This window comes from Zalophus californianus, chromosome 4 (genome assembly GCF_009762305.2).
Source record: "Zalophus californianus isolate mZalCal1 chromosome 4, mZalCal1.pri.v2, whole genome shotgun sequence".
NCBI lineage: Eukaryota > Metazoa > Chordata > Mammalia > Carnivora > Otariidae > Zalophus > Zalophus californianus.
The window spans coordinates 9,247,870-9,270,686 of record NC_045598.1 but is presented as its reverse complement, the minus strand read 5'-3'; the positions used below and the strand labels follow the sequence as shown (position 1 = coordinate 9,270,686).

The 22,817-nt window shown below is 45.7% G+C and overlaps 1 protein-coding gene across 6 annotated transcripts in view; it reads right to left on the bottom strand.

The window, feature by feature from the left end:
* VPS13D (vacuolar protein sorting 13 homolog D) overlaps positions 1-22,817 on the bottom strand; it is a 243,972-nt gene that overhangs the window by 46,948 nt on the left and 174,207 nt on the right. For all 6 annotated transcript variants that reach the window (XM_027598088.2, XM_027598452.2, XM_027598171.2 and 3 more), the window contains one exon: positions 1,053-1,185. In XM_027598088.2, coding sequence (XP_027453889.2) covers positions 1,053-1,185 — 133 coding nt within the window. The remainder of the gene's footprint in view (positions 1-1,052; positions 1,186-22,817) is intronic.

Below are 22,817 nucleotides of genomic sequence, written 5' to 3'. Positions count from 1 at the left end.
AAAGTTTTCTATTATCCATCTTCCTCCTTCTTCCAAATGTGGATAATCTAAACTTGGTCAGTCTTGATAGGACTTCTGCTAGCTTCAGACTATTTCTAAGAATCTGGTACAAACTATGCAATTTACTAAGCATTATTAAGCAGGAGCTATATGCCCAGTATCCCATGAGGCTCTGCAAGGAAAGCAAGGTACACACAGCTGCCTAGATACACAACCCAGACTGCTACGGGTGCTCTAATGGTTATTAATTCTAACTGGGGACAGTAGAGCTGGGCAAACATCTTTTGAGTTGAAACCTCTAGGTTGAGTAGGACTTTGATAGGCAGGGAAGTGAGGCAGGGAGGGGAGGGCAGAGGAACGTGAGTGAGCAAGGCCTTGGGGGTACGTCTGGGGAACAACCCACGGCTCTCAGTGGCTGAAATACAGTGTGGCTGGGCAACAATGGTTGGAAAAGTTGGCTGGGTTTACATTTCCAAGGGCCTTGAATGCCACACTAAGAGGTCGTTGAGAAAAATGCAACAAAAGGCAAATGAGTAGGAGTTAAAGCATTAAAGGTCAGAATTCAAACAAATTCAGAGACTTAATACATTCATGCCATCACCTATATCTCTTGGGCACACGGATTTACAATCCCTTTGAATGTGCATTTATACAAGACTCAAAAACATCTGGGCCACAAACCCGGCAGCCGGTTTCACATTTCAGTTGCCATGGAAGGAATGCTCAGTAAGCAGAAGGCAAGTCTTGAGGCAGCAGTTCCATATTTCCCATATTCTAAAAAGGGGTTCAACTGACTACACCTTATGCCACTTTGGGACCAGAAGCCAGAGAACAGGAAGGGATTGCAATGTGCACAGCATTTTGAAAGTGAGTGAAGAGCTGTCATAGGCTGTCACATTTCAGTTGCAAGGAGGCGAGATAAGAGAGCTTGGAAGGCTACCAAGTACACCAAGCTCCCTCGCCAGGACTTCCACTTGCAATTGGATGGGTGGAAAGGGACCTTGGAGGAACTGTGGAGGAGAAGCCAGTCTTCCCGATAGCACGTGACTTACCATGAGCCAGGCCATGGATGCCGGCTACAAGGTGCTCCCCACTTGTAGCTGCATGGTATCTAATGTACTCCCGCTCTGACTGATGTCGATTGTCCATCGTCTTCCCTAAGCCATCTGATAATGTCCCTGCGAACTGGAATGAATAAAAAACAGAAGGAAAAAAGCTTTAAAGCCTCAGCACTATTTTTGCTATTTTAATTATTTTAAATAAATACCTTGCCTTGCTCCTAGCTGGGATTCAGTAAATGCCAACTGAGAGAAGAGAGGTATTAATTGCTGAATTACATATACTATATGCCCCAGGAGACTGGTTCTCGAGCACTGGACACATACGGATTATACGACGCTTTACACTGGAGGATACAAGGCTTGCAAAACAACTAAATGTCCATAACGGCATCCGCTTTCCGCAGTCCTCTGGCAATTTACTGAAAAACGTACCACAAAGTGACTTGAGGGAGGAGAGATAAGCGTTGGGGTTCTATCATGTTAAGGGCAGAGGCTCTTTGCCCTAAGAAATCAATGTGATTCAAAATAGGAAATGTGGCAAATTGTTGCTTTAGGGTTTGGGATCTAAACTTTTAGAGACATCCATTGCCCTAGAGTAATGTCTTTTCTTTCACTTATTCAACAATTACCAGGTGCCAAGGTGCCCAGCCCCATTGACCCAAAGGAAAAATGAAGTATACGGGAAGGTCAACAGGCCGGGCCACCTTTCATATGAAATGGCAGACTTGAACCCATGACTTCCCGTGAAAATCCTCCCCCACAAATCAGAGAAAGACCTTATTTATCCTGGCATTCTTTTAGCAAAGAAGCTGTCTCATCCATCAAAGCTGGATAAAAAGGACATAAAACTGTGTTTTGTCACAAGACAATCTGAAAAGGTTTAAAGTGACAGTTAATAAACCACAGGGTACTTATCCTCATCATTCAGGCATAAAGAGGAAAGGATATCAAATATATAATTAACCTTCTCGGGAAGGATCTACCAAAACAAGTGGTTTAAGTGCCAATGACCCAGGACCAACATTTCAGAGAACTCACAGGAATGCTCTTTAGATATAGAGCTCAGTGCAAAGATTCAAGGTGAAGTGCCTGCCTTAAAGACCCAGTATACTGGGTAGCCTGGTCATCGGGGGGCCTGTTTCATACTGGTTTGGCAAGGGGTTTTTTTTCTTAGGATTTTATTTATTTATTTGAGACAGAGAGAGAAAGAGAGAGTGAGCGAGCATGCACGAGCAGGGAGGAGGGGCGGAGGGAGAGGGAGAATCAGACTCCCCGCTGAGCAGGGAGCCCACTGTGGGACTCAGTCCCAGGACCCCGAGATCATGACCCGAGCCAAAGAGAGACGCGTAACCGACTGAGCCACCCAGGTGCCCCAACGGACATTTTTACACCACCAGGCCTGAGGCTTCGTGACACGAGTGACAGGAGAAGGTGAGTTCTGGGCACAGGAGAGGGACTAGAGGAAGAACCAGCGATTCCAGGTGAAGCAATGGTTTCTGGAGCAAGAGATGGGAACACTCATTCCTTCTACTCAGTCCAAACGCTTTTATGATCTAGGGCAGCGATCACTGACCTTTCTAGAGATGCAATCCCTATCATTATTTGCTTTTGGCCTTGCCTTCCCAGTCACTGTGTCTAATTGGAGAACTAAAGTTAATGAAAATGAATCTTACAATTGCGTTTAGTTTGGAGACACCACGGCATGTCGCAAAGCCAGCACTGTGAATCACCAAATGGGGCTTTAGTCAGGGATCCTGTTTGAGAGCCACTGCAGGCCATGAGTTTGGGCACCTGACCAGACCAGACTCTGCACTACAGGAGCCTGAGCAAGGTGCCCTACTGCTAAGCCTCCCTGTCGGCATGTGGAGAATGACGACAGTACCAACACTGCTATGTGGCTGGATGAATCAGTGAAGAGTGGCTCAGGGTATGGAATCCAGTGAGCATTTTTACTGTTATTATTAGTCAGCTGCTAGTCCAAGGAGGAACATCCTGCACCACAAAGAAAGCCTTTCGAAGGTTTAGAATTATGGTCATTTGCACTAGGCTTTTACATAAACACAAACAAAAACAGAAACCCAAACCAAACCCCCCTCTTTCCAGCAGATAAACACCGGCCTCCAGAATGAGTTTCTGGAGTGGTACCATCTATAAAATTAGAGTGTCGGACTTGGTGGTTTCCAAAATCCTTCCCAGCTTTGACAGCATGTGATGTATGATCCAAGTTAGAACATCTTTATTAAGCACTCACTCTGGGCCCAGCCCAGATTGAGATACTGCTGAGGACACACAGCAGCCTTGGACCTACTGTCCAGGATGACAGCCTCACTGGGAAGGTAACAATCCCCGACATGAAACAGGCAGCAACAAGAGCCTGGAACGCAAACTGAAAACACTTGTGAATCGAGAGAGAAGAGGAAAGCGTGATCCTTGTTTTGGAAAGGGTCAAAAGAAAGAAGAGTCCCTGCTACATTCTGGAATTATGGTGGCTGCCAGCGTTCTCCACTCAGGGTCTGGACACAAATGTCTCTCCGTGACTAATGTCACAGAAGGGGTGAGGCAGCGGTGGGTGAGAGAGCCATCTCCAGAGGCGTGCTGTCTCCACCCGAAGAGGCCCAGCGCCAGCCACGCTGCGTCCAGTGTCTCACTCGGGCCCTTCCCACCTCCTCAAACTCTCATTTTCCTTGAAAAGAGGTCTTTCCTTGGAAAAGATAGTAAGTTAAGGTCCTGTCTACCAATTTCCGGCAGCTGACTAGGAAGAAATGAAAAGTCCTATAATACTTTTCCCCTTAAGAGAATATGGGAGAATAAAACAAGAATAATCTTACTTTTTAAAGAATAATGAACTGCCTAAAACCACCCTGTCTCCTTCAACACCCCCCACCCCCCATCAATAAAACAAGTTCAATCCCCAAGGTTTAGGAGTCAGCCTACGCCAAGGGCTTCACTGCCAATTGATTCTGCTACAAGACCCTCGGCTCCCCCAGCACCAACTGGTCCTGGACGTTCTCTGTACAAAAACACCACGCTGACGTCAGGAGGACGGGGTATGATGACCTAAGAGATCACACGTCCCTCTAAATGCTGGATTCTGCTACATGCTTCTCAGCGGCGGGAAGGTGCCCACAGCTACTCAACTCACCCTAGGACTTCTGTCTGAATTCTCAGTGCCCTGTGGACAAAAAAACTATTCACCCAAGCCAGCTGGATTTGTCCTTTGTCACTTGTGAGTAAACGTAAAGGCTACAAAGATATGATTAACAGGAAACTATTACCGAAGGCTTCACCCCTATAACTGTGACGGAGAACTCAGGAAATGGGAAGATGTTGAAATCCGTGATCCAGCCAAACCCGTACTGATTTGAGGTTAATCAGATTTTACGGGGAGAGACGCTTTATAGGAACTAATCTGAAATCAGTGAGATGAAGGGTTCCGTGGTCAAAAAGGCTGGGCCCTGGGCCAGTCCCCTGGGCTTCTGAGTATGAATCCAGGGCACCGAAAGCTTGGGGCCTTCTTTCACTGTGGGAGCACTTAGTCATACTTAATTCCAACTCTCTCATTCCCTACCTCAGTGGGAGAATAAATCACACCCCGTATCTTATTTCTCCCTCAAAGATAGGGTAAGCACACGGGCCAGAGAGGATGGTGATTCCAGTAAGCACTCTGTATGGGTGCCCTCTGGCACTGGGCTTCTCTGAGGCGGGGAGGTGTTATTTCACCCATGACCTTGAGTTAGAACACTATAATCAACCAGAGCAGAAGTATCCACGAGAGCCACAATGCCATGTGGGAGTGACCGGGGCAGGACATCCTCTACCACCCCATCCCCAGTTCTGTCTACGTATTGTACTGTATTTTATTTTTTAAAGATTTGTTTATTTTGAGAGAGAGAGAAAGAGCAGGGGGAGGGGCGGAGGGAGAGAATCTTTCAAGCAGACTTCTTGATGAGCGAGGAGCCTGACACTAGGCTCGATCCCACAACCTATGAGATCATGACCTGAGCCGAAACCAAGAGTTGAATGCTCAACCGACTGAGCCACCCAGGCAACCCTGCTCATGTGCTTTAAAAAAAAAAAAAAAAGCCAAATGCATCGAAATTCAAATTCATTTTGAACTTTTTTCAGAGCAGATGCTCTTTGGCATGCTCATGAATATCAAAATGGGGAATGAAGCTTGGGGACAGATATTCAGGTAAGGGGAAAGCTAATCTGAAGGCAGTGGGGGAAAGGCTGAAAATCATAAGGATACGAGTAAGCACAATCCAGCTATGCATCAACCCAACAATCAATCAAACGTGAGCAACATGGACTGTGTGCCAGGCTAGCAAATGAGAACCCTTAGCCAGAGATGGTTTCTGCCTCCTGCCTTCAAGGACCTCAGTCAGGAGGTCCGTATCCCGCATGATGGAAAGACCTTCACACCTGACTTCAGATTCGGACTGTGACAATTAATAGCTGTGAGGTCACGGACAAGGAACTTCACCTCTGTGAGCCTGTCTCCTCATCTTCAAAATGGGGATGAGAATATCTACCTACAAGGATGCCATAAGGATTAGACAGTACGTGTGAAGCACTTAGCACAGAGCCTGATACATATGAGGCAACCAATGAAAACAGTATTGAGTTTTCTTAACTTCAATTTCTTCACATGCAAAATGGGAATAATCAGGTTCCAAGGGGCTGTTGGGAGGATGACATGAGATGGTGGGCGTACAGAACGCCTGGCAGATGCATGCTCGGAGAAGCAGCAGCTATCTGCAGAAGGCCATGGAAGCACAGGACAGACATTGGGCACCAGGCCTGAGCACAGGGAAAGGACTAGCACTTGGAGGGTAATTTGTAGATAATCTGTAACTGTCCTCGGTAAAAACAATACCTGGATAGCAGAAAGAGCATTTGTGGAGACTTTAGTCAATAGAACTCATTTTGTAGCAATTTCAAGTCCACAAAAAACTTAAGACTTCAAAAGTTTCCAAGGAACAGAATGTCCTTCAGAAAACCTGCTATTACTTGCAAAGACAACACTGATTTCCCCCTTCTTCCACTGAAGGAAGCTTTAGCACACACCACACTTGTGAATTCTGGCTGCAGTCCAAAGTTATTAATTTCTAGAAAGCCCTATTTTCAGCAAGGGGTAAAAATCTCAGAAGCACTTCAAGATGCCAGCTCCACGGCATAGCTGATGCACACTGTCAATACCCCACCTTCCAAAAAGAATCCCATTGTCTATCGAAACAGAGCTCCTACAAATTAGCCTGGGTTTGGGGCCAGGCTCGGGACAGATGATTTTATAAAACTGAAATTCAAGTATGCTGGAATGATGCAAGAGAAAAAATTCACACTGTGTCCCTCTGTTCTGTCCGATCAGTTTTCCTGACCCTTTTATGATATTCAGCAAGCATGGGACGCCAGAGATATTTGGCCAGTGTAACAGAAGCCTGGGCTTGAATTTCTGCCCCCTTCTCTGGGGTTCTTCTTTCACAGTTATTTACCTAATGGAAATTTCCTCTTTAATATCCTTGCTCCATTGAGTAATTGCTGGAGACAGTACCTTTCTTGTCACCAGGGCAAATGACGGCCGCCTCTAACAGGAGAGGGAGAGAAGTGGCAGGGCTCTGCGGTGTGAGGGGGTCTTACGTTCTGCCACCCAGAAAGTTGTTCCGCTGCGAGTCTCCGCTATGAGCATGGCTCCGACTCCGGGCAACGCTGCCAGTGATCTGCTAAGCTGGAGCAGGTCCACTCGGAAAGCCCAGCAGTACACACTGTGCCTCTAAGGTTGACGTGAATGTGCATCCTGGTGGCAGGACCCTCCCGAGCCTCAGTTTACCCGTCTGCAAAAAACCAGACTCCAAAGGGTTGCTTTCAGGGGTTACAGAGATGATACAAAATGCCCAGTCCGGTGTGTGGCACCGGGCGGGGGGGGGGGAGGCGGGCACTGATTTTTACACGTCTCTTCAAAGTGGTCTGGTGGCTTAAACTTGAGAGTCCTCTCCAACCCTGCTGGTATACGAGTAGAAAAATGCCCTTCAAGTCACATAAGACCTAAGTCACTTCACAATGAAGGTCTTCACCACTTCACTCTGATTCACATTGTTAAATAGCCACAGTTAAAAACAATTCTCAGTGTGAGTTTTGCCTTGACATTGAAAACCCCTTTTGTGATCCTTGTAAGGAGAGAAGAGTTAAAGAAGCCCGGGATCCAGCCAGCAACGGGTATCTGTCACTGACACAAGGCAAAGCAAACGGCGAGTCCTCACTCAGCCAGATGCTGAAGGGGCAGGAGAAAAGAGAGAGAGGAGAGAGAAGGAGAGAAGGAGAGAGAGAGAGAGAGAGAATGAGAGAAAGAAAAGAAAGAAAGAAAGACATGGAAGGAACAAGTTGAGATTTGGCAAGAAAGAGGCATTTTTGGACCCCAGATCTGTATCCACTAGAAGTGGGACAGGTTCGTCTGTTTTCAGTTCTACTTGGTTATGATTATGTACAGCCCTTAAGGCAAAGAGAGAGGGGAAAGAATCCAGGAAAGAGACCCTGCATAAGAATAATACAGATACCGGCCACAGCAACTTCTTTCAAGATACATCTCCAAAAGCTAGTGAAACAAAAGCAAAAATGAACTTTTGGGACTTCATCAAGATAAAAAGGTTCTGCACAGCAAAGGAACAGTCAACAAAACAAAGAGGCAACCCACAGAATGGGAGAAGATATTTGCAAATGACACTACAGATAAAGGGCTGGTATCCAAGATCTATAAAGAACTTCTCAAACTCAACACCCAAAAAACAAATAATCAAGTCAAAAAATAGGCAGAAGACATGAACAGACACTTCTCAAAAGAAGACAAATAAATGGCTAACAGACACACGAAAAACTGTTCATCATCATCAGCCATCAGGGAAATTCAAGTCAAAACCACATTGAGATACCACCTTACACCAGTTAGAATGGCAAAAATTGACAAGGCAAGAAACAACAAATGTTGGAGAGGTTGTGGAGAAAGGGGATCCCTCTTACACTGTTGGTGGGAATGCAAGTTGGTACAGCCACTTTGGAAAACAGTGTGGAGGTGCCTCAAAAAATTAAATACAGAGCTACCCTATGACTCAGCAATTGCACTCCTGGGTATTTACCCCAAAGACACAGATGTAGTGAAAAGAAGGGCCATATGCACCCCAATGTTCATAGCAGCAATGTCCGCAATAGCCAAACTGTGGAAAGAGCCGAGATGCCCTTCAACAGACGAATGGATGAAGAAGATGTGGTCCATATATACGATGGAATATTACTCAGCCATCAGAAAGGATGAATGCCCAACTTTTACATCAACATGGATGGGACTGGAGGAGGTTATGCTAAGTGACATAAGTCAAGCAGAGAAAGTCACTTATTTGTGGAACATAAGGAATAGCTTGGAGGACACTAGGAGAAGGAAGGGAAAAATGAAGGGGGGGAAATTGGAGGGAGAGATGAACCATGAGAGACTATGGACTCTGAGAAACAAACAGGTTTTTAGAGGGGAGGGGAGCCATTTGGGCATATTGAATAATCTTGTTAGGATGGCAAAACTGGAGGTCACTCACGGGGTGGGCAGACCTATTCCCCTTGCCTAGCACCAACAGTATGGAAACCTACCTTCAGCTTCTCCCAGGTGCTTCGGGAGAGCCCTTCAACAGACGAATGGATAAAGTCTCAGAGTCCATCCATAGTCTCTCATGGTTCATCTCTCCCTCCGATTTCCCCCCCTTCATTTTTCCCTTCCTTCTCCTAATGTCCTCCAGGCTATTCCTAATGTTCCACAAATAAGTGAAACCATATGATAATTGACTTTCTCTGCTTGACTTATGTCACTTAGCATAACTTCCTCCAGTCCCATCCATGTTGATGTAAAAGTTGGATATTCATCCTTTCTGATGGCTGAGTAATATTCCATTGTATATATGGACCACATCTTCTTTATCCATTCGTCTGTTGAAGGGCTTTTTTTTCCTCTGACCTCATGGAGTTTATATTCCAGGGGGAGTGCATAATTATAAAGTGAAATAAAGCTCAGGAAGAAAAAAATATAAAGTGCTGTCCAAACATATACCAGGGCGTTATGCTGTGGACCAGCACAATCCAACAGAAATATAATGTGAGGCACAAATAAAGCCACATACATAATTTTAAATTTCCTGGTGGCCACATTAGCAAAAGTAAAAAAAAAAGAAGTGAAAGTATATTTTCCTTAACCCAGTATGTCTAAAATATTAGCATTTCAACATGTAACCAGTATTAAAAGTTATCAATGAGATATTTTACATTCTTATTTGTATACTAAGTTTTCAAAAATTTGGTGTGTATTTTATACCTGTGGTGCATCTCAATTTGGACTAGGTCCTCCTTCCCTCCCTCCCTCCCTCCCTTCCTTCCAAGATTTTATTTATTTATTTGTCAGAGAGAGAGAGAGAGAGCACAAGCAGGGGTAGGGGCAAAGGGCGAAGCAGGCTTCCCGCCGAGCAGGGAGCCCGATGCAGAACTTGATCCCAGGACCCCAGGATCATGACCTGAGCTGAAGGCAGCCGTTTAACCAACTGAGCCACCCAGGTGTCCCGGACTAGATACTTTTCGAGTGCTTGGCAGCCACACATGGCTAGTGTGGCTGCGTTAGGCCGGTGATGGGTATTAAGGAGGGCACGTACTGCATGGAGCACTGGGTGTTACATGAAAACAATGAATCATGGATCACCACATCAAAAAGTAATGATGTACTGTATGGTGATTAACATAACATAATAAAATAAAATTTAAAAAAATTTTAAAAATCCATATTCCCATAAAACTTAAAAAAAAAAAAAGAATAATACAGATACTTTTTTTTTTTTAAAGCTAGGACTGACATTCTACTTCAGTAACATGCCTGAGCCAATGACCTTGCTTTTTTTGGGAGAGGGGGGAGGTCTCTGGAGATGTAAAAGCTCTCGTACCCTAAGACCTACACTGTGTTGCTATTTCACGGATAAACACTTATCAGGCAACAGACACTCCTTTTCAGTTAAGAAACAAAGTTATCCAAAGCCACCCAGAATTATCTCAGTACACAAGGTCTAAACATAAGCAACAAAGTCAGACCTCAAGATTGTCCTGGTTCTTAACTAGCCCAAGACACACGCCTGCTGAATTGGCAAGTCTCTCTTGCTATTCTGCAACTCTGACCCAGTTGTGAACTCAGATGTTGTCTCAGATTAATCTAGAAGCTCAGAGTGGTTTGAGGCACTCTCCTAAAAAGGTTTTGCCTTTTCTTTAAAAAGGATTGGTGGAGTTGTCTATAAGGCCAAAAACACAGGCATAAGCAGCACACATGCGGCTATCAGCAAGGCTGATCTGCAACAACAGACACGGGCCACGGCTTAGTCACATTCAATTTTCCCTGTTTTTCCTACACCAATTGTAAAGAACCATGTGGGCAGGATGAATCTTTCGACCTAGCTGTGGGAGGGGATGATGCCCTACTTTTAGCCCTTCATCAGCTTCATGATAAGCTTTTCCTCAGAAGGGGCAGGGGATGGAGTGGAGGGTGCCAGGCTTCCCGCTCGTCTACTGCTGAAAACCCCCCCGAAGCACGCGGGAGAAGCCGAAGGTAGGGTTCCATACTGTCGGTGCTAGGCAAGGGGAATAGGTCTGCCCACCCCGTGAGTGACCTCCAGTTTTGCCATCCTAACAAGATTATTCAATATGCCCAAATGGCCAATGCCTCAGTACCGAACCAGGAGACAGATTATGTTGTAGGGGAAAAAAAAAAAATCCCTCTGAGGTACGCCTGATTTGCAGATACATGATTTCAACTCTAGGGAAGCACACAGGCTTTGAAAAGCCAGGCGTTCTGATCCCAATTCTATCACCAGTATCAGCTGGGTGATTGTGAGCAAAACACACTCTTCAGGGATCAGTATCTTCATCTATAAAACAGGAAGAACACTACCCACAGAGTCACTGGGGTAATCCAAAGAGACCTTGGTTTTAAAAGTACTTGGGGGGAAAAACACAAAGCAAGGTGTAAATGCTGAGGATTATTACTGCAAATCCTTTTCTTTCCTCTAGTGAGTGCTCTGCTCCCCCTTCCACCCCAACTGAATCCTGCCCGTCTCATCCTGTACTACAGGAACCACCTTATACCTGTTCTGGAACAAAGGAAAGCATAAAGAAGTCGATTACAAATAGACTGAAATCTCAAAATACAGAAATTAGAAATGGAATTGGAACATTTCACAATAGAAAAGAAGCTCAAGCTTATCTCATTCCTAGTCATAAAGGACTTCATTCTTGAAATACTTTGTATTTCAAATAAATAGATATAATTCTCTTTAATGCTGAAAGTCTGGGAAGGAATGGGATGGGTGACACCATAAAGAACAATGTAGATGCTAGACACCAGAATAAGCTGGGCTTCTTACTGAAAAAGTCAGAGAGGCTTCATGAGTTTGAAATATCTTGATGAGGTTTTTAAAGAAAGAACGTGGTCTCCAACTGATTTCTTCAAATAAATGAAGTTTTAAATGCGTATGCAGCAGAACAGGTAAAGGAACATTTCCAACTGCTGAAGACCATAGCATAACTTTTGGAATTTTAAACATGGACCAACAATGTTTACTATGTATCAGGCATTGTTCTAAGGGCTGGCCATCTATGTAATCATTTATTAGTTTAATCCACACAACAGCCCTAGGAGATAGGCTCTATTATTACTCCCATTGTACAGATGAAACTGGAAAGACCATGATCATCTGCAACAAAAGTCGGCTAAGAATCTACCTACATTTGATACTAGGTCATCTATGGAGAGAACCCAACCATTTTTGTTATTCCCTCCATGGAAAATTCCTTCCTGAATACCACTGAAAATCGCATAGAGATGCAAGGAGACATTTTTCCTTTCCTAAGCCGTGGTGGTGACAGATGAAGGAAGCGAAAAGAAGTATATAAATAATAAAGTTTCAGAAAATTACATGCAAATCCCTGAACAAGAAAGAAAGTCAGGCTCCAATCTCCTTCCTTGACCAATATATCCCAACTCAGACACCCTGCCCCCTTCCATCACCCATTCTTTGCCCTATGCCATGTAGTCTTTGAAAGCAGAAAGAATCTACTTCCTCCTTTCCCCAAAACCATCACTCTCACATGTGAAATGGGCCCCAGAGAAGGACGAAGTCCTGTAAACATCCATTAGATGGATCACGTTACACCACATCAGCTCACGGTACTAGAGTGCACCATTTACAGCTGGGAAGAAAGATGGAAGGCATGCTAGGGTGAGGGCTGGGACCAGTGATTTCAAGAGCTCCTGCTTGCACAGAAGAGGTCTGCTCTTCCATCCCAGCTTCTTACAAAAGGATTTGCTCAACTCAAAGATTTGCCTTTTCAGAGCTGCTCTGGTGAAGCAAATCTAACTACAGAAAAAGACGACTGCTCCGGGAAGGACTATTTCGTGTACCAGTAACTGACATGTGTGGAGATACAAATTCAAGGGGGAGGGGATGAAAGCAAAAAAGAGCTGTGGGGAGAGAAGAAGCGTGAGCCAGCCATGCTCCTGGAGAAGAACTGGTCCTGAAAGTGTGTCCAGTTCAGTCCCCAACCATCTTCTGTCTATCTGGGCACTCCAGTGCTTCTCCCAACTGCCCTACCCATCTAAGAGTCACCTAGCACCCACAGTGGAAACTAGGTACTACTATTTCTTACAACCACCAAACATTTTATGGGTGTGGGTGGGGTAGAGACTGCACTGGGGGAAAGCTAGAGACACAAAAACCAACACCAAGTCACCTGTTAGGAAGTTATTCATCAGCAAGTGTGACGAACGTGCGAGGAGAGAAGACTGCAGATTCTGAACTGGTATTTGGCACCTGGGAGAACAAGGGAAGGTGCGCCTCACTTTTGGGGGTTAGGATAAGAACTGGAGGCAGCTCAGCTCCAAGGCACTTAAGTCCTGTCTCATTTCTCCTGAGATCTGGCTTATTCCTAAGCTCAAAGGAAAGGCCAAAAGAAGGTTCTTTTTCTTTTTCTTTTCTTTTCCTTTCTTTCTTTCTTTCAGGGGGGAGGGGCAGGGGGGAAAGGGAAGAGAGAATCGTAAGCAGGCTCCCTGTTGGGCAGGGCTCGATCTCACGATTCTAAGATCGTGACCTGAGCTGAAATCAAGAGTCAGACGCTTAACTGACTGAGCCACCCGGGCGTGCCCCAACAGTTCTTTTAAAAACCGACTCAAATGTTCCCAAAGCCTCAGATGGGCTAAAATAAAAATGAAATGGCAGTTTAGCCATTTCTCAACAGCTCCTAAGAAACCTTCGCTCTTTGCCTGTCCCCTGGATTCCTTAATGGCCTTTCCATAGGGCATTCTTCCCTCTGATGTCTTTCAGCCCCACAAAGGCTGAGCTGGGAGAGGACATTCAGACTTCACACCCATCTACTTCCTGTAGCTCTGGGGTTTTTAAAGCCTGCTGAATTAGCCGTTTCCAGGTTAACAGATTTCAGGCCTGAAAAACAAGTCTTGGAATGAGGAAGAAAACCCAATCCATTTAACTCAACAGTGGAAAAAGGGGATGTGATCAGAGAGGCTCCAAAAGTACTAGTATTTTTTAGCATATTCTGTTCTATTAGTATAATATTCTATTATTACGTTCTATCATTTAAGCTGAATGGTAGGCCCTGGTATTCATTTGATTGTCCTTTAAGCTGTCCATACACTGTATAATACTCTACCTATCGACTCTTCCATAATTAAAAAAAAAATGTTTATGGCATTTGTTTTCTAAATATGTGACCAAAGGCAGAATTTATTTTTAAAAATAAAAATCAACTTCATAAAAATCATGCCTGTATCTGAAATACTACCATATTCAAAAACATCATGAACCGAATGTTTTCTAAATTTTGGCAAGCAGGCAGGAAAAGAGGAATAAAGGAAGCCAACAAATAACCTAAGGGGAAAAAATTAAAGATAACTTGGAAAGCTATTTATTAGAATCTTGTAGAAAACTTCTCCTTGCCATGATAGAGACAAAAGGCAACTGTCTAAAGGTCCTTTTCTCTATTCAATACCTTCCTTCCTCCAACAAGAACAAGGGAAATCTTAGAAACAAACCACTTAGCAAAAGGATGAGAGACTAAATGTACTGAAGAGACACAGCTTGCAGAGTCAAATAACCAAGTTAGCCATAGAGAACTGAAACTCATCAGCTCAGACACACGATACCGGTTGTTATCACATGACCCTAACTTCCTCTTCTGGTTTGGCACTGCAATGTCCACTAAGGTGACCACTTGCCATGGGAGGCTACTGGGCACTTAATATGTGATTAGTATGAATTAAGATATGCTGTAAAGGGGCGCCTGGGTGGCTCAGTCAGTTAACCGTCTGCCTTTGGCTCAGGTCATGATCCCAGGGTCCTGGGATTGAGCCCCATATTGGGCTCCCTGCTCAGTGGAGAGCCTGCTCCTCCCTCTTCCTCTGCTGTTCCCCCTGCTTGTGCTCTCTCTCTCTGTTAAATAAATAAAATATTTTAAAAAATGATACGCTGTAAATATAAAATATATACTGGAATTCCAAGACAGGATGAAAAATAATAATGTAAAACATCTCAATTATTTTTACATACTGATTACAGATTGAAACAATATTTTGGATATTACTGGTCAAATAAAAATATTTAATTTCTTCTGTTTCTTTTTACCTTTTTTAAAAATATTTATTTATTTATTTATTTATTTATTTATTTATTTATTTATTTATTTATTTTAGAGAAAGAGTGGACATGCAAGTGGCGGGGGAGAGGAAGAGAAGAGAACCTCAGGTAGACTCCCCACTGAGTGCAGAGACCCATGTGGGGCTTGACCCTGAGAACATGACCTGAGCCAAAACCAGGAGTCGGAAGCTCAACTGTTTCTTTTTACTTTTTTAATGCAACTACGAGAAAATTTTAAGTTATATAAATTACGTGGCTCACATTATATTTCTATTGGACACTGCCAGTTTAGAGATGCGACTCTAAAAAGTTTCAGGATACAGCTGATTAAATTAAAATTAAACTCAGAAGGTACCCAAGTCTTCGATTTCAGTTCATTTCTTCCACTTAGACTTTCTGTGTAGATAACCAATAATATTTTGCAAATGACTGCTAGTCACCTAAGACAGCATACTAGACGGAGGCCATTGGTTTGGATTTAGGAAGAAAGGCTTCTGTTCCTCAGGATGGAACTACCTAGCAGGAAGGTGGGCAGAAAGTTAATTATGGGGACACGCCCACATCATCTCCTACTCTTACTGCTTGTGCCCTCCTCCAGCACGAATGGCTGCAAATCGCTGCCGTCCCAACTTCAGTCTGGCTCTCCCGGATGCCTCCACAGAGCTCTGCACGTCCTCCCCCTGCGTGCAAACCCGTAGGGTTACCCACTCCTTCCATACACCTTCTGTGCGCAGCCTTACCAGCATCGCAGCCACGGCCATGCAGTCCTGTTTGCATCTGTTTCCTCACGGGGCCGGGTGGGCTGCAGCACCCAATGCTAAGAGGCTCAGAGGCCACTGAAGGTTTGCTCATCTTTGCACCCCTAACCACCCAGGACGGTGCCTGGAGTGCTCTTAGAGCCAAATAAAGATGTGCCCTGCATTCCTTTCCAACTCTTCTGAGTTAGCCCCACTGCCACTTCATTCAAATGAGAGATTCTACTCAGGAAAAAGAATTCTTTCCTCTCCTCCAGCTTAAATTGGATAAATGGTGTATTTGGCAAATCTAGAGCCTTTTTCCACGCTCTTATAAGACCTTGTCTTGGATGTTGCTCAAGCAATCCTCTTTCCTCTCGTATCTCCAACCTTCCTAGCCTCTTCCTCTCAGACTGGCAAATACAATGGAATTTGCTCAATCTTAAAAAGGCCTTCCTTGAAGTTCCCTGCCATTCAAGCTGTCACTCCCTCCATCCCCCACCCCCCCCATGGCCGTATCTTTTACGAGAGCGTTCTAAACTTACTGCTGCCACTGCCTGTTTTTCTATTAACTGAAGGTTCTGAAGGCATGTACCTACAGCAAATAGTACAAGACGGGGATCAAAACATGGAATGGTATCCCTCGATACCCGTAAGTTTTGACATAGCTGGAAAGAGAGGGAAACAAATTTAGTGTCAGCTGACGACTGATTTCTTAGCACCTCTCCCAGATAAGTGTGAGCCCAGGCATCATTTGGTCCTGGGCTATAGGTGTGAAGCCTAAGGGCATATCCAACAGGCAACATCTAGGGAAGAAAACAAAACCATCCCAAGTCCAGAACAAATTCCCTAAGATGGATGGAACAGCTATCATTTCTTTGCATAGGGTGCCTGTGGCTTTGCTGATGGGCAAGAAGGGGTATCTCGGGGGGATTCTTGAACCACAATGACTGCTAAGTCTACCAAACGGCTGGGGAGACAGAAGAACAGGAATTCAGTGCCTTGGACGTTTCTTAATCTTCAGATAAGCGCCACAACTTCCTGTTCGCCAAAGAAGAGTGCATGATGGACCGAAAACCAACTTCAGAACTTCAAAGAACAGGATGAGAAAGTGAAATTGGGAGACTATCCCTTTAAACACTAGCCATTCTAGGGATTCAGCGCCAGTGGTCCATTAAGTTCGAGGGGGAGTGAAGCTTGTTAAAGGCATGCCCAGTGCCATGTCTGTCTTGTCCACCTTCGTATCCCCAGTGCCACGGACAGAGCCTGGCACGTGGTGTGGATGTACCCGGGACAGTGCCAACTCTGGGACTGACAGGGGTTGGTCCCCCTAGTGAGCCCCTGGTGAACCCAGAGTAGCTTTGGGAATCAGTGACCAAAAAGACTTCACTGGTTTGCTTGGGAAGTCTGTATTGACAGAAATGTGTTGCTTCTTCATCTCTTTAGCTATGTGTGCTAAATACATTTTCTGATGTTGAGGGGCATCTGGTTTAGGACTTTGCTAGTACTTGTCTATTCTATAGATTAAGCTCCAGATGATACTGAGGAGACTAAGAGATTCCGGCCAAGTATTCTCTGTAAGGCATTTTAAGTCTCTATTTAGGGTCGCCGTAAGTGAGGCAGAGAGACGCCCGTAGGAAAACAGTGCCAGGAAGTGGAAATCAGAGAAGCTCTGGAGTCACACATTTGGGTTCAAATTCTGGCTTCACTTATGGGATGTGTGATCTTGGGCAACTTCTTGGAGACTTGGTGCCTGACCTACAAACTGAGATAATGCCTAACTCTGAGAGTCTGTCTCCTCCTTCCTCCTCGCCTCGGTTCCCTCCTATACACATAAACTCACTTAGCATCCATAGTGTGCCAGGCCTGGCTGTTCTGAGGGCTGGTGGTACAGCAGTGAAACCTCTGTCCCTTGCAGGACTTACATGCTAATTGCATAGACAATAATACAAATAAATAAAATGAAAGTGATGATATAGGTTAAGTAAAAAAAATCAAGCCCGGGAAGGAGGATGAGAGACGAGGTTGGAAGAGGGGGTGCAAGTTCAGGTGTAGGAGGGAGTGCCAGGAAGACCCTCACCGACAAAGCAGCATTTGGACAAAGAACACGCAGGTGAAAACCATGTGGTTAGCGAACATTCCAGAAGGAGAGAATTGCTAGGGCGGAAATCCCGAGGCAGCAGCTCTGAGGCAGACAGCTGAGAAACAGCAAGAAGGTCTGATGACAGGCTGAGTGAGCTGGAGAGCGCTGAGCGGGTACGAGATGAGGTCAGCGAAGCACGGGGCAGGCCGTGCACACCTAATAAACCACGGTACAGATTGTCATCTTCTACGCAGAGTGCAATGGGAAGCCACTGGAGGGGGCTGAGCAGAGGAATGACACCACCTGAGCTACCTTTTGACACGTACGGTAGCTCCCACTGTCGCCGTCTTAAGAACAGATGTGAGAAGAGGGAGGCAAGCCAGAGGCAGAAGGCTGCTAGGATGCGGCAGCCAGGGGTGATCACCTGGAGGTGGGGGCACTGTGGTCCGGCTGACTGGGCTGGTGGGGATGCACTTGAGACGTGGTGTGACAGGAGTCGAGAACGACTCCAACATATGATCTGAGCAGCTGGAAGGAAGGAGAAAGGACAGATGGCCGAAAGTGCCTGGCACATAGGAAAGGATCAAGTATTAGTTCTTCTTTATGCTTAAAACTTTCAGTGCTGATTCACAGTGTGGGCGTCCCAGATGGGGTTAGCCAGGCCAGGCCAAGGCTAGGAAGTGTCCGTGGAGGGAAAAGGCAAATGAGAGCATACTCAGCAGTCGGCTCTACTGTGCAAACATCCCAACGGTGATAAACTTCCATGAAAAGATGGAACACCTCTCACTCCTTAATTATTCATCTGTCAGAGATGAGAGGACGAGAGGCCAACCTCTACATAGTCAGTGAGTGCAGAGCCCTGTTTTCCTCCCAGAGCAGGAAAGGATCCATGGAAAAGAGCATTAAACCATGTGCTGAGAACACAACAAAAACGTAAAGAGATAGCAAGTTTTGTGCGCTAGGCAAACATCTCCAGCTCCTATACAAGTGACTCAGTCTCCCGAGGCCAGGACACGAGTGGCAACGACCGATGCTCAAGTTTGGGGTGACGGGGGTGGCGAAGCAACCACAGAACACACACCGAGGCGCTGGGGAGGCGAGGACTGGAGAGCCCACTCCTGATGGACATCTGTCAGGTTTTACTACTCAAGGAACCTTTCCTTGACCACGTGTGTCACGCAGCCCAACCTAAGCTCCATCTTGAGAGTCAGAGGACCCAATCCTTCTCTCACCCCAAGAGCTGGGACAGACGCCAGCTTGCACTGCAATCTCGAGCATGAGGCTCAAGTTCCAAGAAATCACCCGGAGTCCTATGTAGCCTCGGCCCAAATCCTGGCAGCGAGACAACTGTCATGTCTACCTCAAGATAAATGTCCCCTCTGAATCCACACATGAAAAACTTAAGATTCCAAACACAAGCAGACACTGTTTGGACACTGTTACCAGTCTTGAGTGGAAATGGGAAAGAAGGGATTTCCAGAGAAAAACCTACTGACTGGGTGGATGAGGCAGGAGAGGGCTGAGGGTAGGAAGGCCATGAAACACATTCTAACACAGAATGTGCTCTCTCCTCTCAAATTTAGGTCATATCTAGCTTAGCCAGGCCTAGAGAACATGGTGAAACAGTTTCATGGACTGATCAAATGGGGTCGGATAAATTAACTTCCCCAGTCGTGGTTTTGCATCTGTTGAGCTCCAAATTCTGCAGAAAAGCAGAGCCGAAACACAAGCCCATGACCTCCCTACCTGCCTTTCCAGTCCAATTGTTGTAAGTGAGGCCTAAAGGCCTTCTCCTTGAACAAGGATTCCGAGTGTGTTTGCTCTGGGCTTTGGGGAGGGCGACTTTCTGCTCTGTCTAGATGCAATTATCAGGTTAATTGGAAATGCCGGAGGCAGCCCGTGCCTTAGTACTGGACGGAGTCACTCTGGCCAGAAAGAACAGTTTGGCTAGATTTGCATCCTACCTGCTGTGAACAGGCCATGATTTGGTTTTGGCTCTAATTATGTAAAAAACAAGTTAGGTTTGTTTTTTCCGGAGGGGGTGGGGGCTGTTGATTGCTTTCGCCCCCTCGGTGAAAGATGTAACTGTTGTACCCACATACATGAAAATACTTGCAAAACATGAATAGTTACCATTTAATAGATGCAGATTCTGGGCAAATCATGACAACCACACTAGGCTTAAAAAGGGAAAAATTCCATTAGGTCTCTTTCCCTTGGGATTCCCTCATACCTGGTACGGGAAGAGAGGAAGGCAAACAAAGGGATAGGGAATGGTGCGCCAGTCTTCTCAAGGGACCAGCTGACGGACCAGCACGCTTTCCTATCCCGGCGGCCCGCCGCCCGAGGGCCGCTGTTCCACATCCCTGAGCTCCCCCTGTTTGGGTTGCCCCTTGTGGGCCCCCTGAGTCCTGTCCCCCCCACTTCCTGTCCACATGGCCCACATCTCCTTGCACTTCAAGGTTTGCCACGAGCCACCCTCTGTGCAGGCCTTCCCTGCCCTGGGCTGAAAGGTCTGCCCCCTCCTGTAGCACCCACTGGACCCGCACAGACTTTTGTCCTAGCCCCCAGGATGTTTCTTGTACGCATCTGTTTACAGGCCTTCTCCTGTGCTGGGCTGTGACCCTGAGCAGGGAAGAGCTTCTATTCCTGTTTATTTCCTCTGTGCCTAGGACAGAGCCTGGCATTTTTTAGTTGTGAACTTATTGTTTAGACACAATAAATAACAGATTTGTTAACGTGAGGCTATGTCATAACTTTATATTTGGTCAGTTCTGCTTGTGGAGCTAGAACAAAGTTGAAGTGCCTTCACTAGGCATCTTGGACAGGGTTGGAGCATTCCCTGGTTGGCAGCCACATGCTTGGGCTTGGATGGTGTAGCATCTACAAAAGAGCTAATTATACAACAGAGAACACCACAGGAAAGGACTTTAAACTGTGACTCAAATTCTCTGCACCCCCTTGAGAATGCAGCCTTACATGGTTAATTCCTGCAAATCTAATATTGTAGAAGGGTCCAAGAATGAAGCCCATTAGACAGGGTACGACTTTTGCAAGGGGCAGGGCCAAGAATGCGGGCTCTGAGTCAGAGAACCCAACGGAGTTCCTGCCCTGGATCTCCTCACAGCCTTGGGCAAGTTACTTAATTTCTCTGAGCCTCCATGTCCTCTTGTATAAACTGGGACTAACGCTTCGCAGGGTCACTGTGAGGATTAAACAAGTCAATTCGTGTGAAGACTCAGAACTGTACCTGGCACATAGTGAAGCAGGCAGTAAATATTGGCTAGTCACATCTTTAAAGTGACCCATTCAGCTACTAGCTTAGATTCAAAATTCCCTTCAACTGTGTAATCCGTATGGCGTCTTTCCTGTTTTCTATACGGTGATACTGAGGAAAATGTAACGAACATTTTAAACACTCCTAGTAAGAATACGCTCATATACTTCCCAGGGTCAGGCTAATTACTCCTCTATGGCTTTCTCCCTCACAAGTCACAGGACAGTGAACAAGCCTCCTGGACGGTCAGCTTTGGGAACAGACTATGTGGAACAAAGGCAAGGAAATACAAAATTAACATTGTGGTTACTCCTTATCAGAACACAGACAAAGCCAGTTACCCCAGCAGTCCAGAAATGAAGGAAGCAGGTTGTTGGCTTTTGATTGGAATTTCCTAGGATTGTTACCATGTAGTACAAGACTGATCTAAATGTTTCTTTGACACAGCCAAGCTTATGTGAACTGTATCAGAAATAATATAATGAAGGCTTGGGGTCGTAGGGGAACAAAACTGCTTTCAGGAAATATATCATTACCAGGCAGATGAAGAAAATACCACAGACTTCAAAGTACCTGGATCCATAAATAAGTTAGTTTACTGCTGGGGCGGGCGGGGGGGATATATAGGCTAAATAAACAAGCAAAGGAGCAAGTAAATCAAACGTTTTCAGGGACTTTTCTCTTAAGCCAGTTTAACTAAAATGAATTACTGTGCTAGTACTTCGCAGCACGTTCAAGACCATGTGCGCCCCGATGCTGCAAACCATGCACCGCACCACACCACCGCCACTACCTCAGCAAGCCCACTGTCAGAGCACTCCCTTGGGCACTAGATGACTCACCCTCCCAGCAGCGCCCCCTACAGCCGGCAAGTGGCTTTTCCAAGCACACAGGGAAAGCCTAGAGCAAATCGCAAGAAGGAACTTCACGGCCCAGATGTGTCAAACTGGGGGAAAAGGGCAAAATTCAAGCCGTCGGCCTGCCATAGTCCAAGAGCAGGATGTCTCCTGGGAAAACGTGGCAAAATCTGTCTTTGCTGGTCTATGTAATTCCATAAAAACAGCATCAAAAACCAATCGAGTATCAGGCAGAATGGATGACCATCTGAGCTTAGAAATAACCAAATGTTCAGACTCTAATTTGTTTTCTTCTGTTTTGAAGGATAAAAGAGAGGAATAAAGAATGTGCCAGAAATTTGGGGAATGCACTCCAAACCTCTCCCCCACCTCCTACACACACACACACACACACACACACACACACACACACCCCACACTCTACTCCTCTTTGTAAAAGGCCTTTAATTAGCTCACATCCTATCCTTCCCGGTCTCCCTGATACACTCTGACACCAGCCTGCTGGCCGGGCAGTGGGCTCTAAGTGCAGCCCGGTGAGCGGGCTCCCAGTGGACCCCCCGCCGCTCTTATCTCTGCAGATTCCTGATGAGTTTGGTATCCCCCTCCCAGCCCTCCTGGGAAGCCGCCCAGCAGGTGCCCATTGGCAACAGTTTTGTGTTACAGGCCTGAATGAATGATCCCCGCAGGAGCTGCCGACTGTTTTCACAGACACAGAAGGCAGTCAAAAGTCCACCGCGTGAACTTGGGATGACCCCAGCTGCAGAGTCACTGGCGGGTTCATCGGGAGGGCAGGCACGCTTTATTAAACAACTAATACTCTTCACAGATAACTTTCCGAAAAAGCAAAAGTGTTAACTCTTTGCAATCTTGCTCCGGCAAGCAAGTGGAGGAGCTCCACTGTGTGACTGAGGGCTTGGACCCAGATGAAGATTTTGAGACAGAAGGATGGTGATTACATGTGGCCTGGAGAAGGGTCAGGATTCAGTCACCATTTGGTCCGCTGTTTTGTTAAAGTGTTCCAGATTAAAGTAAAAAGCCAAAAAGGGACGGTTTCAGGCCCCTACTTTGGTTAGGATGGTGACAGCCCAGTGACAGG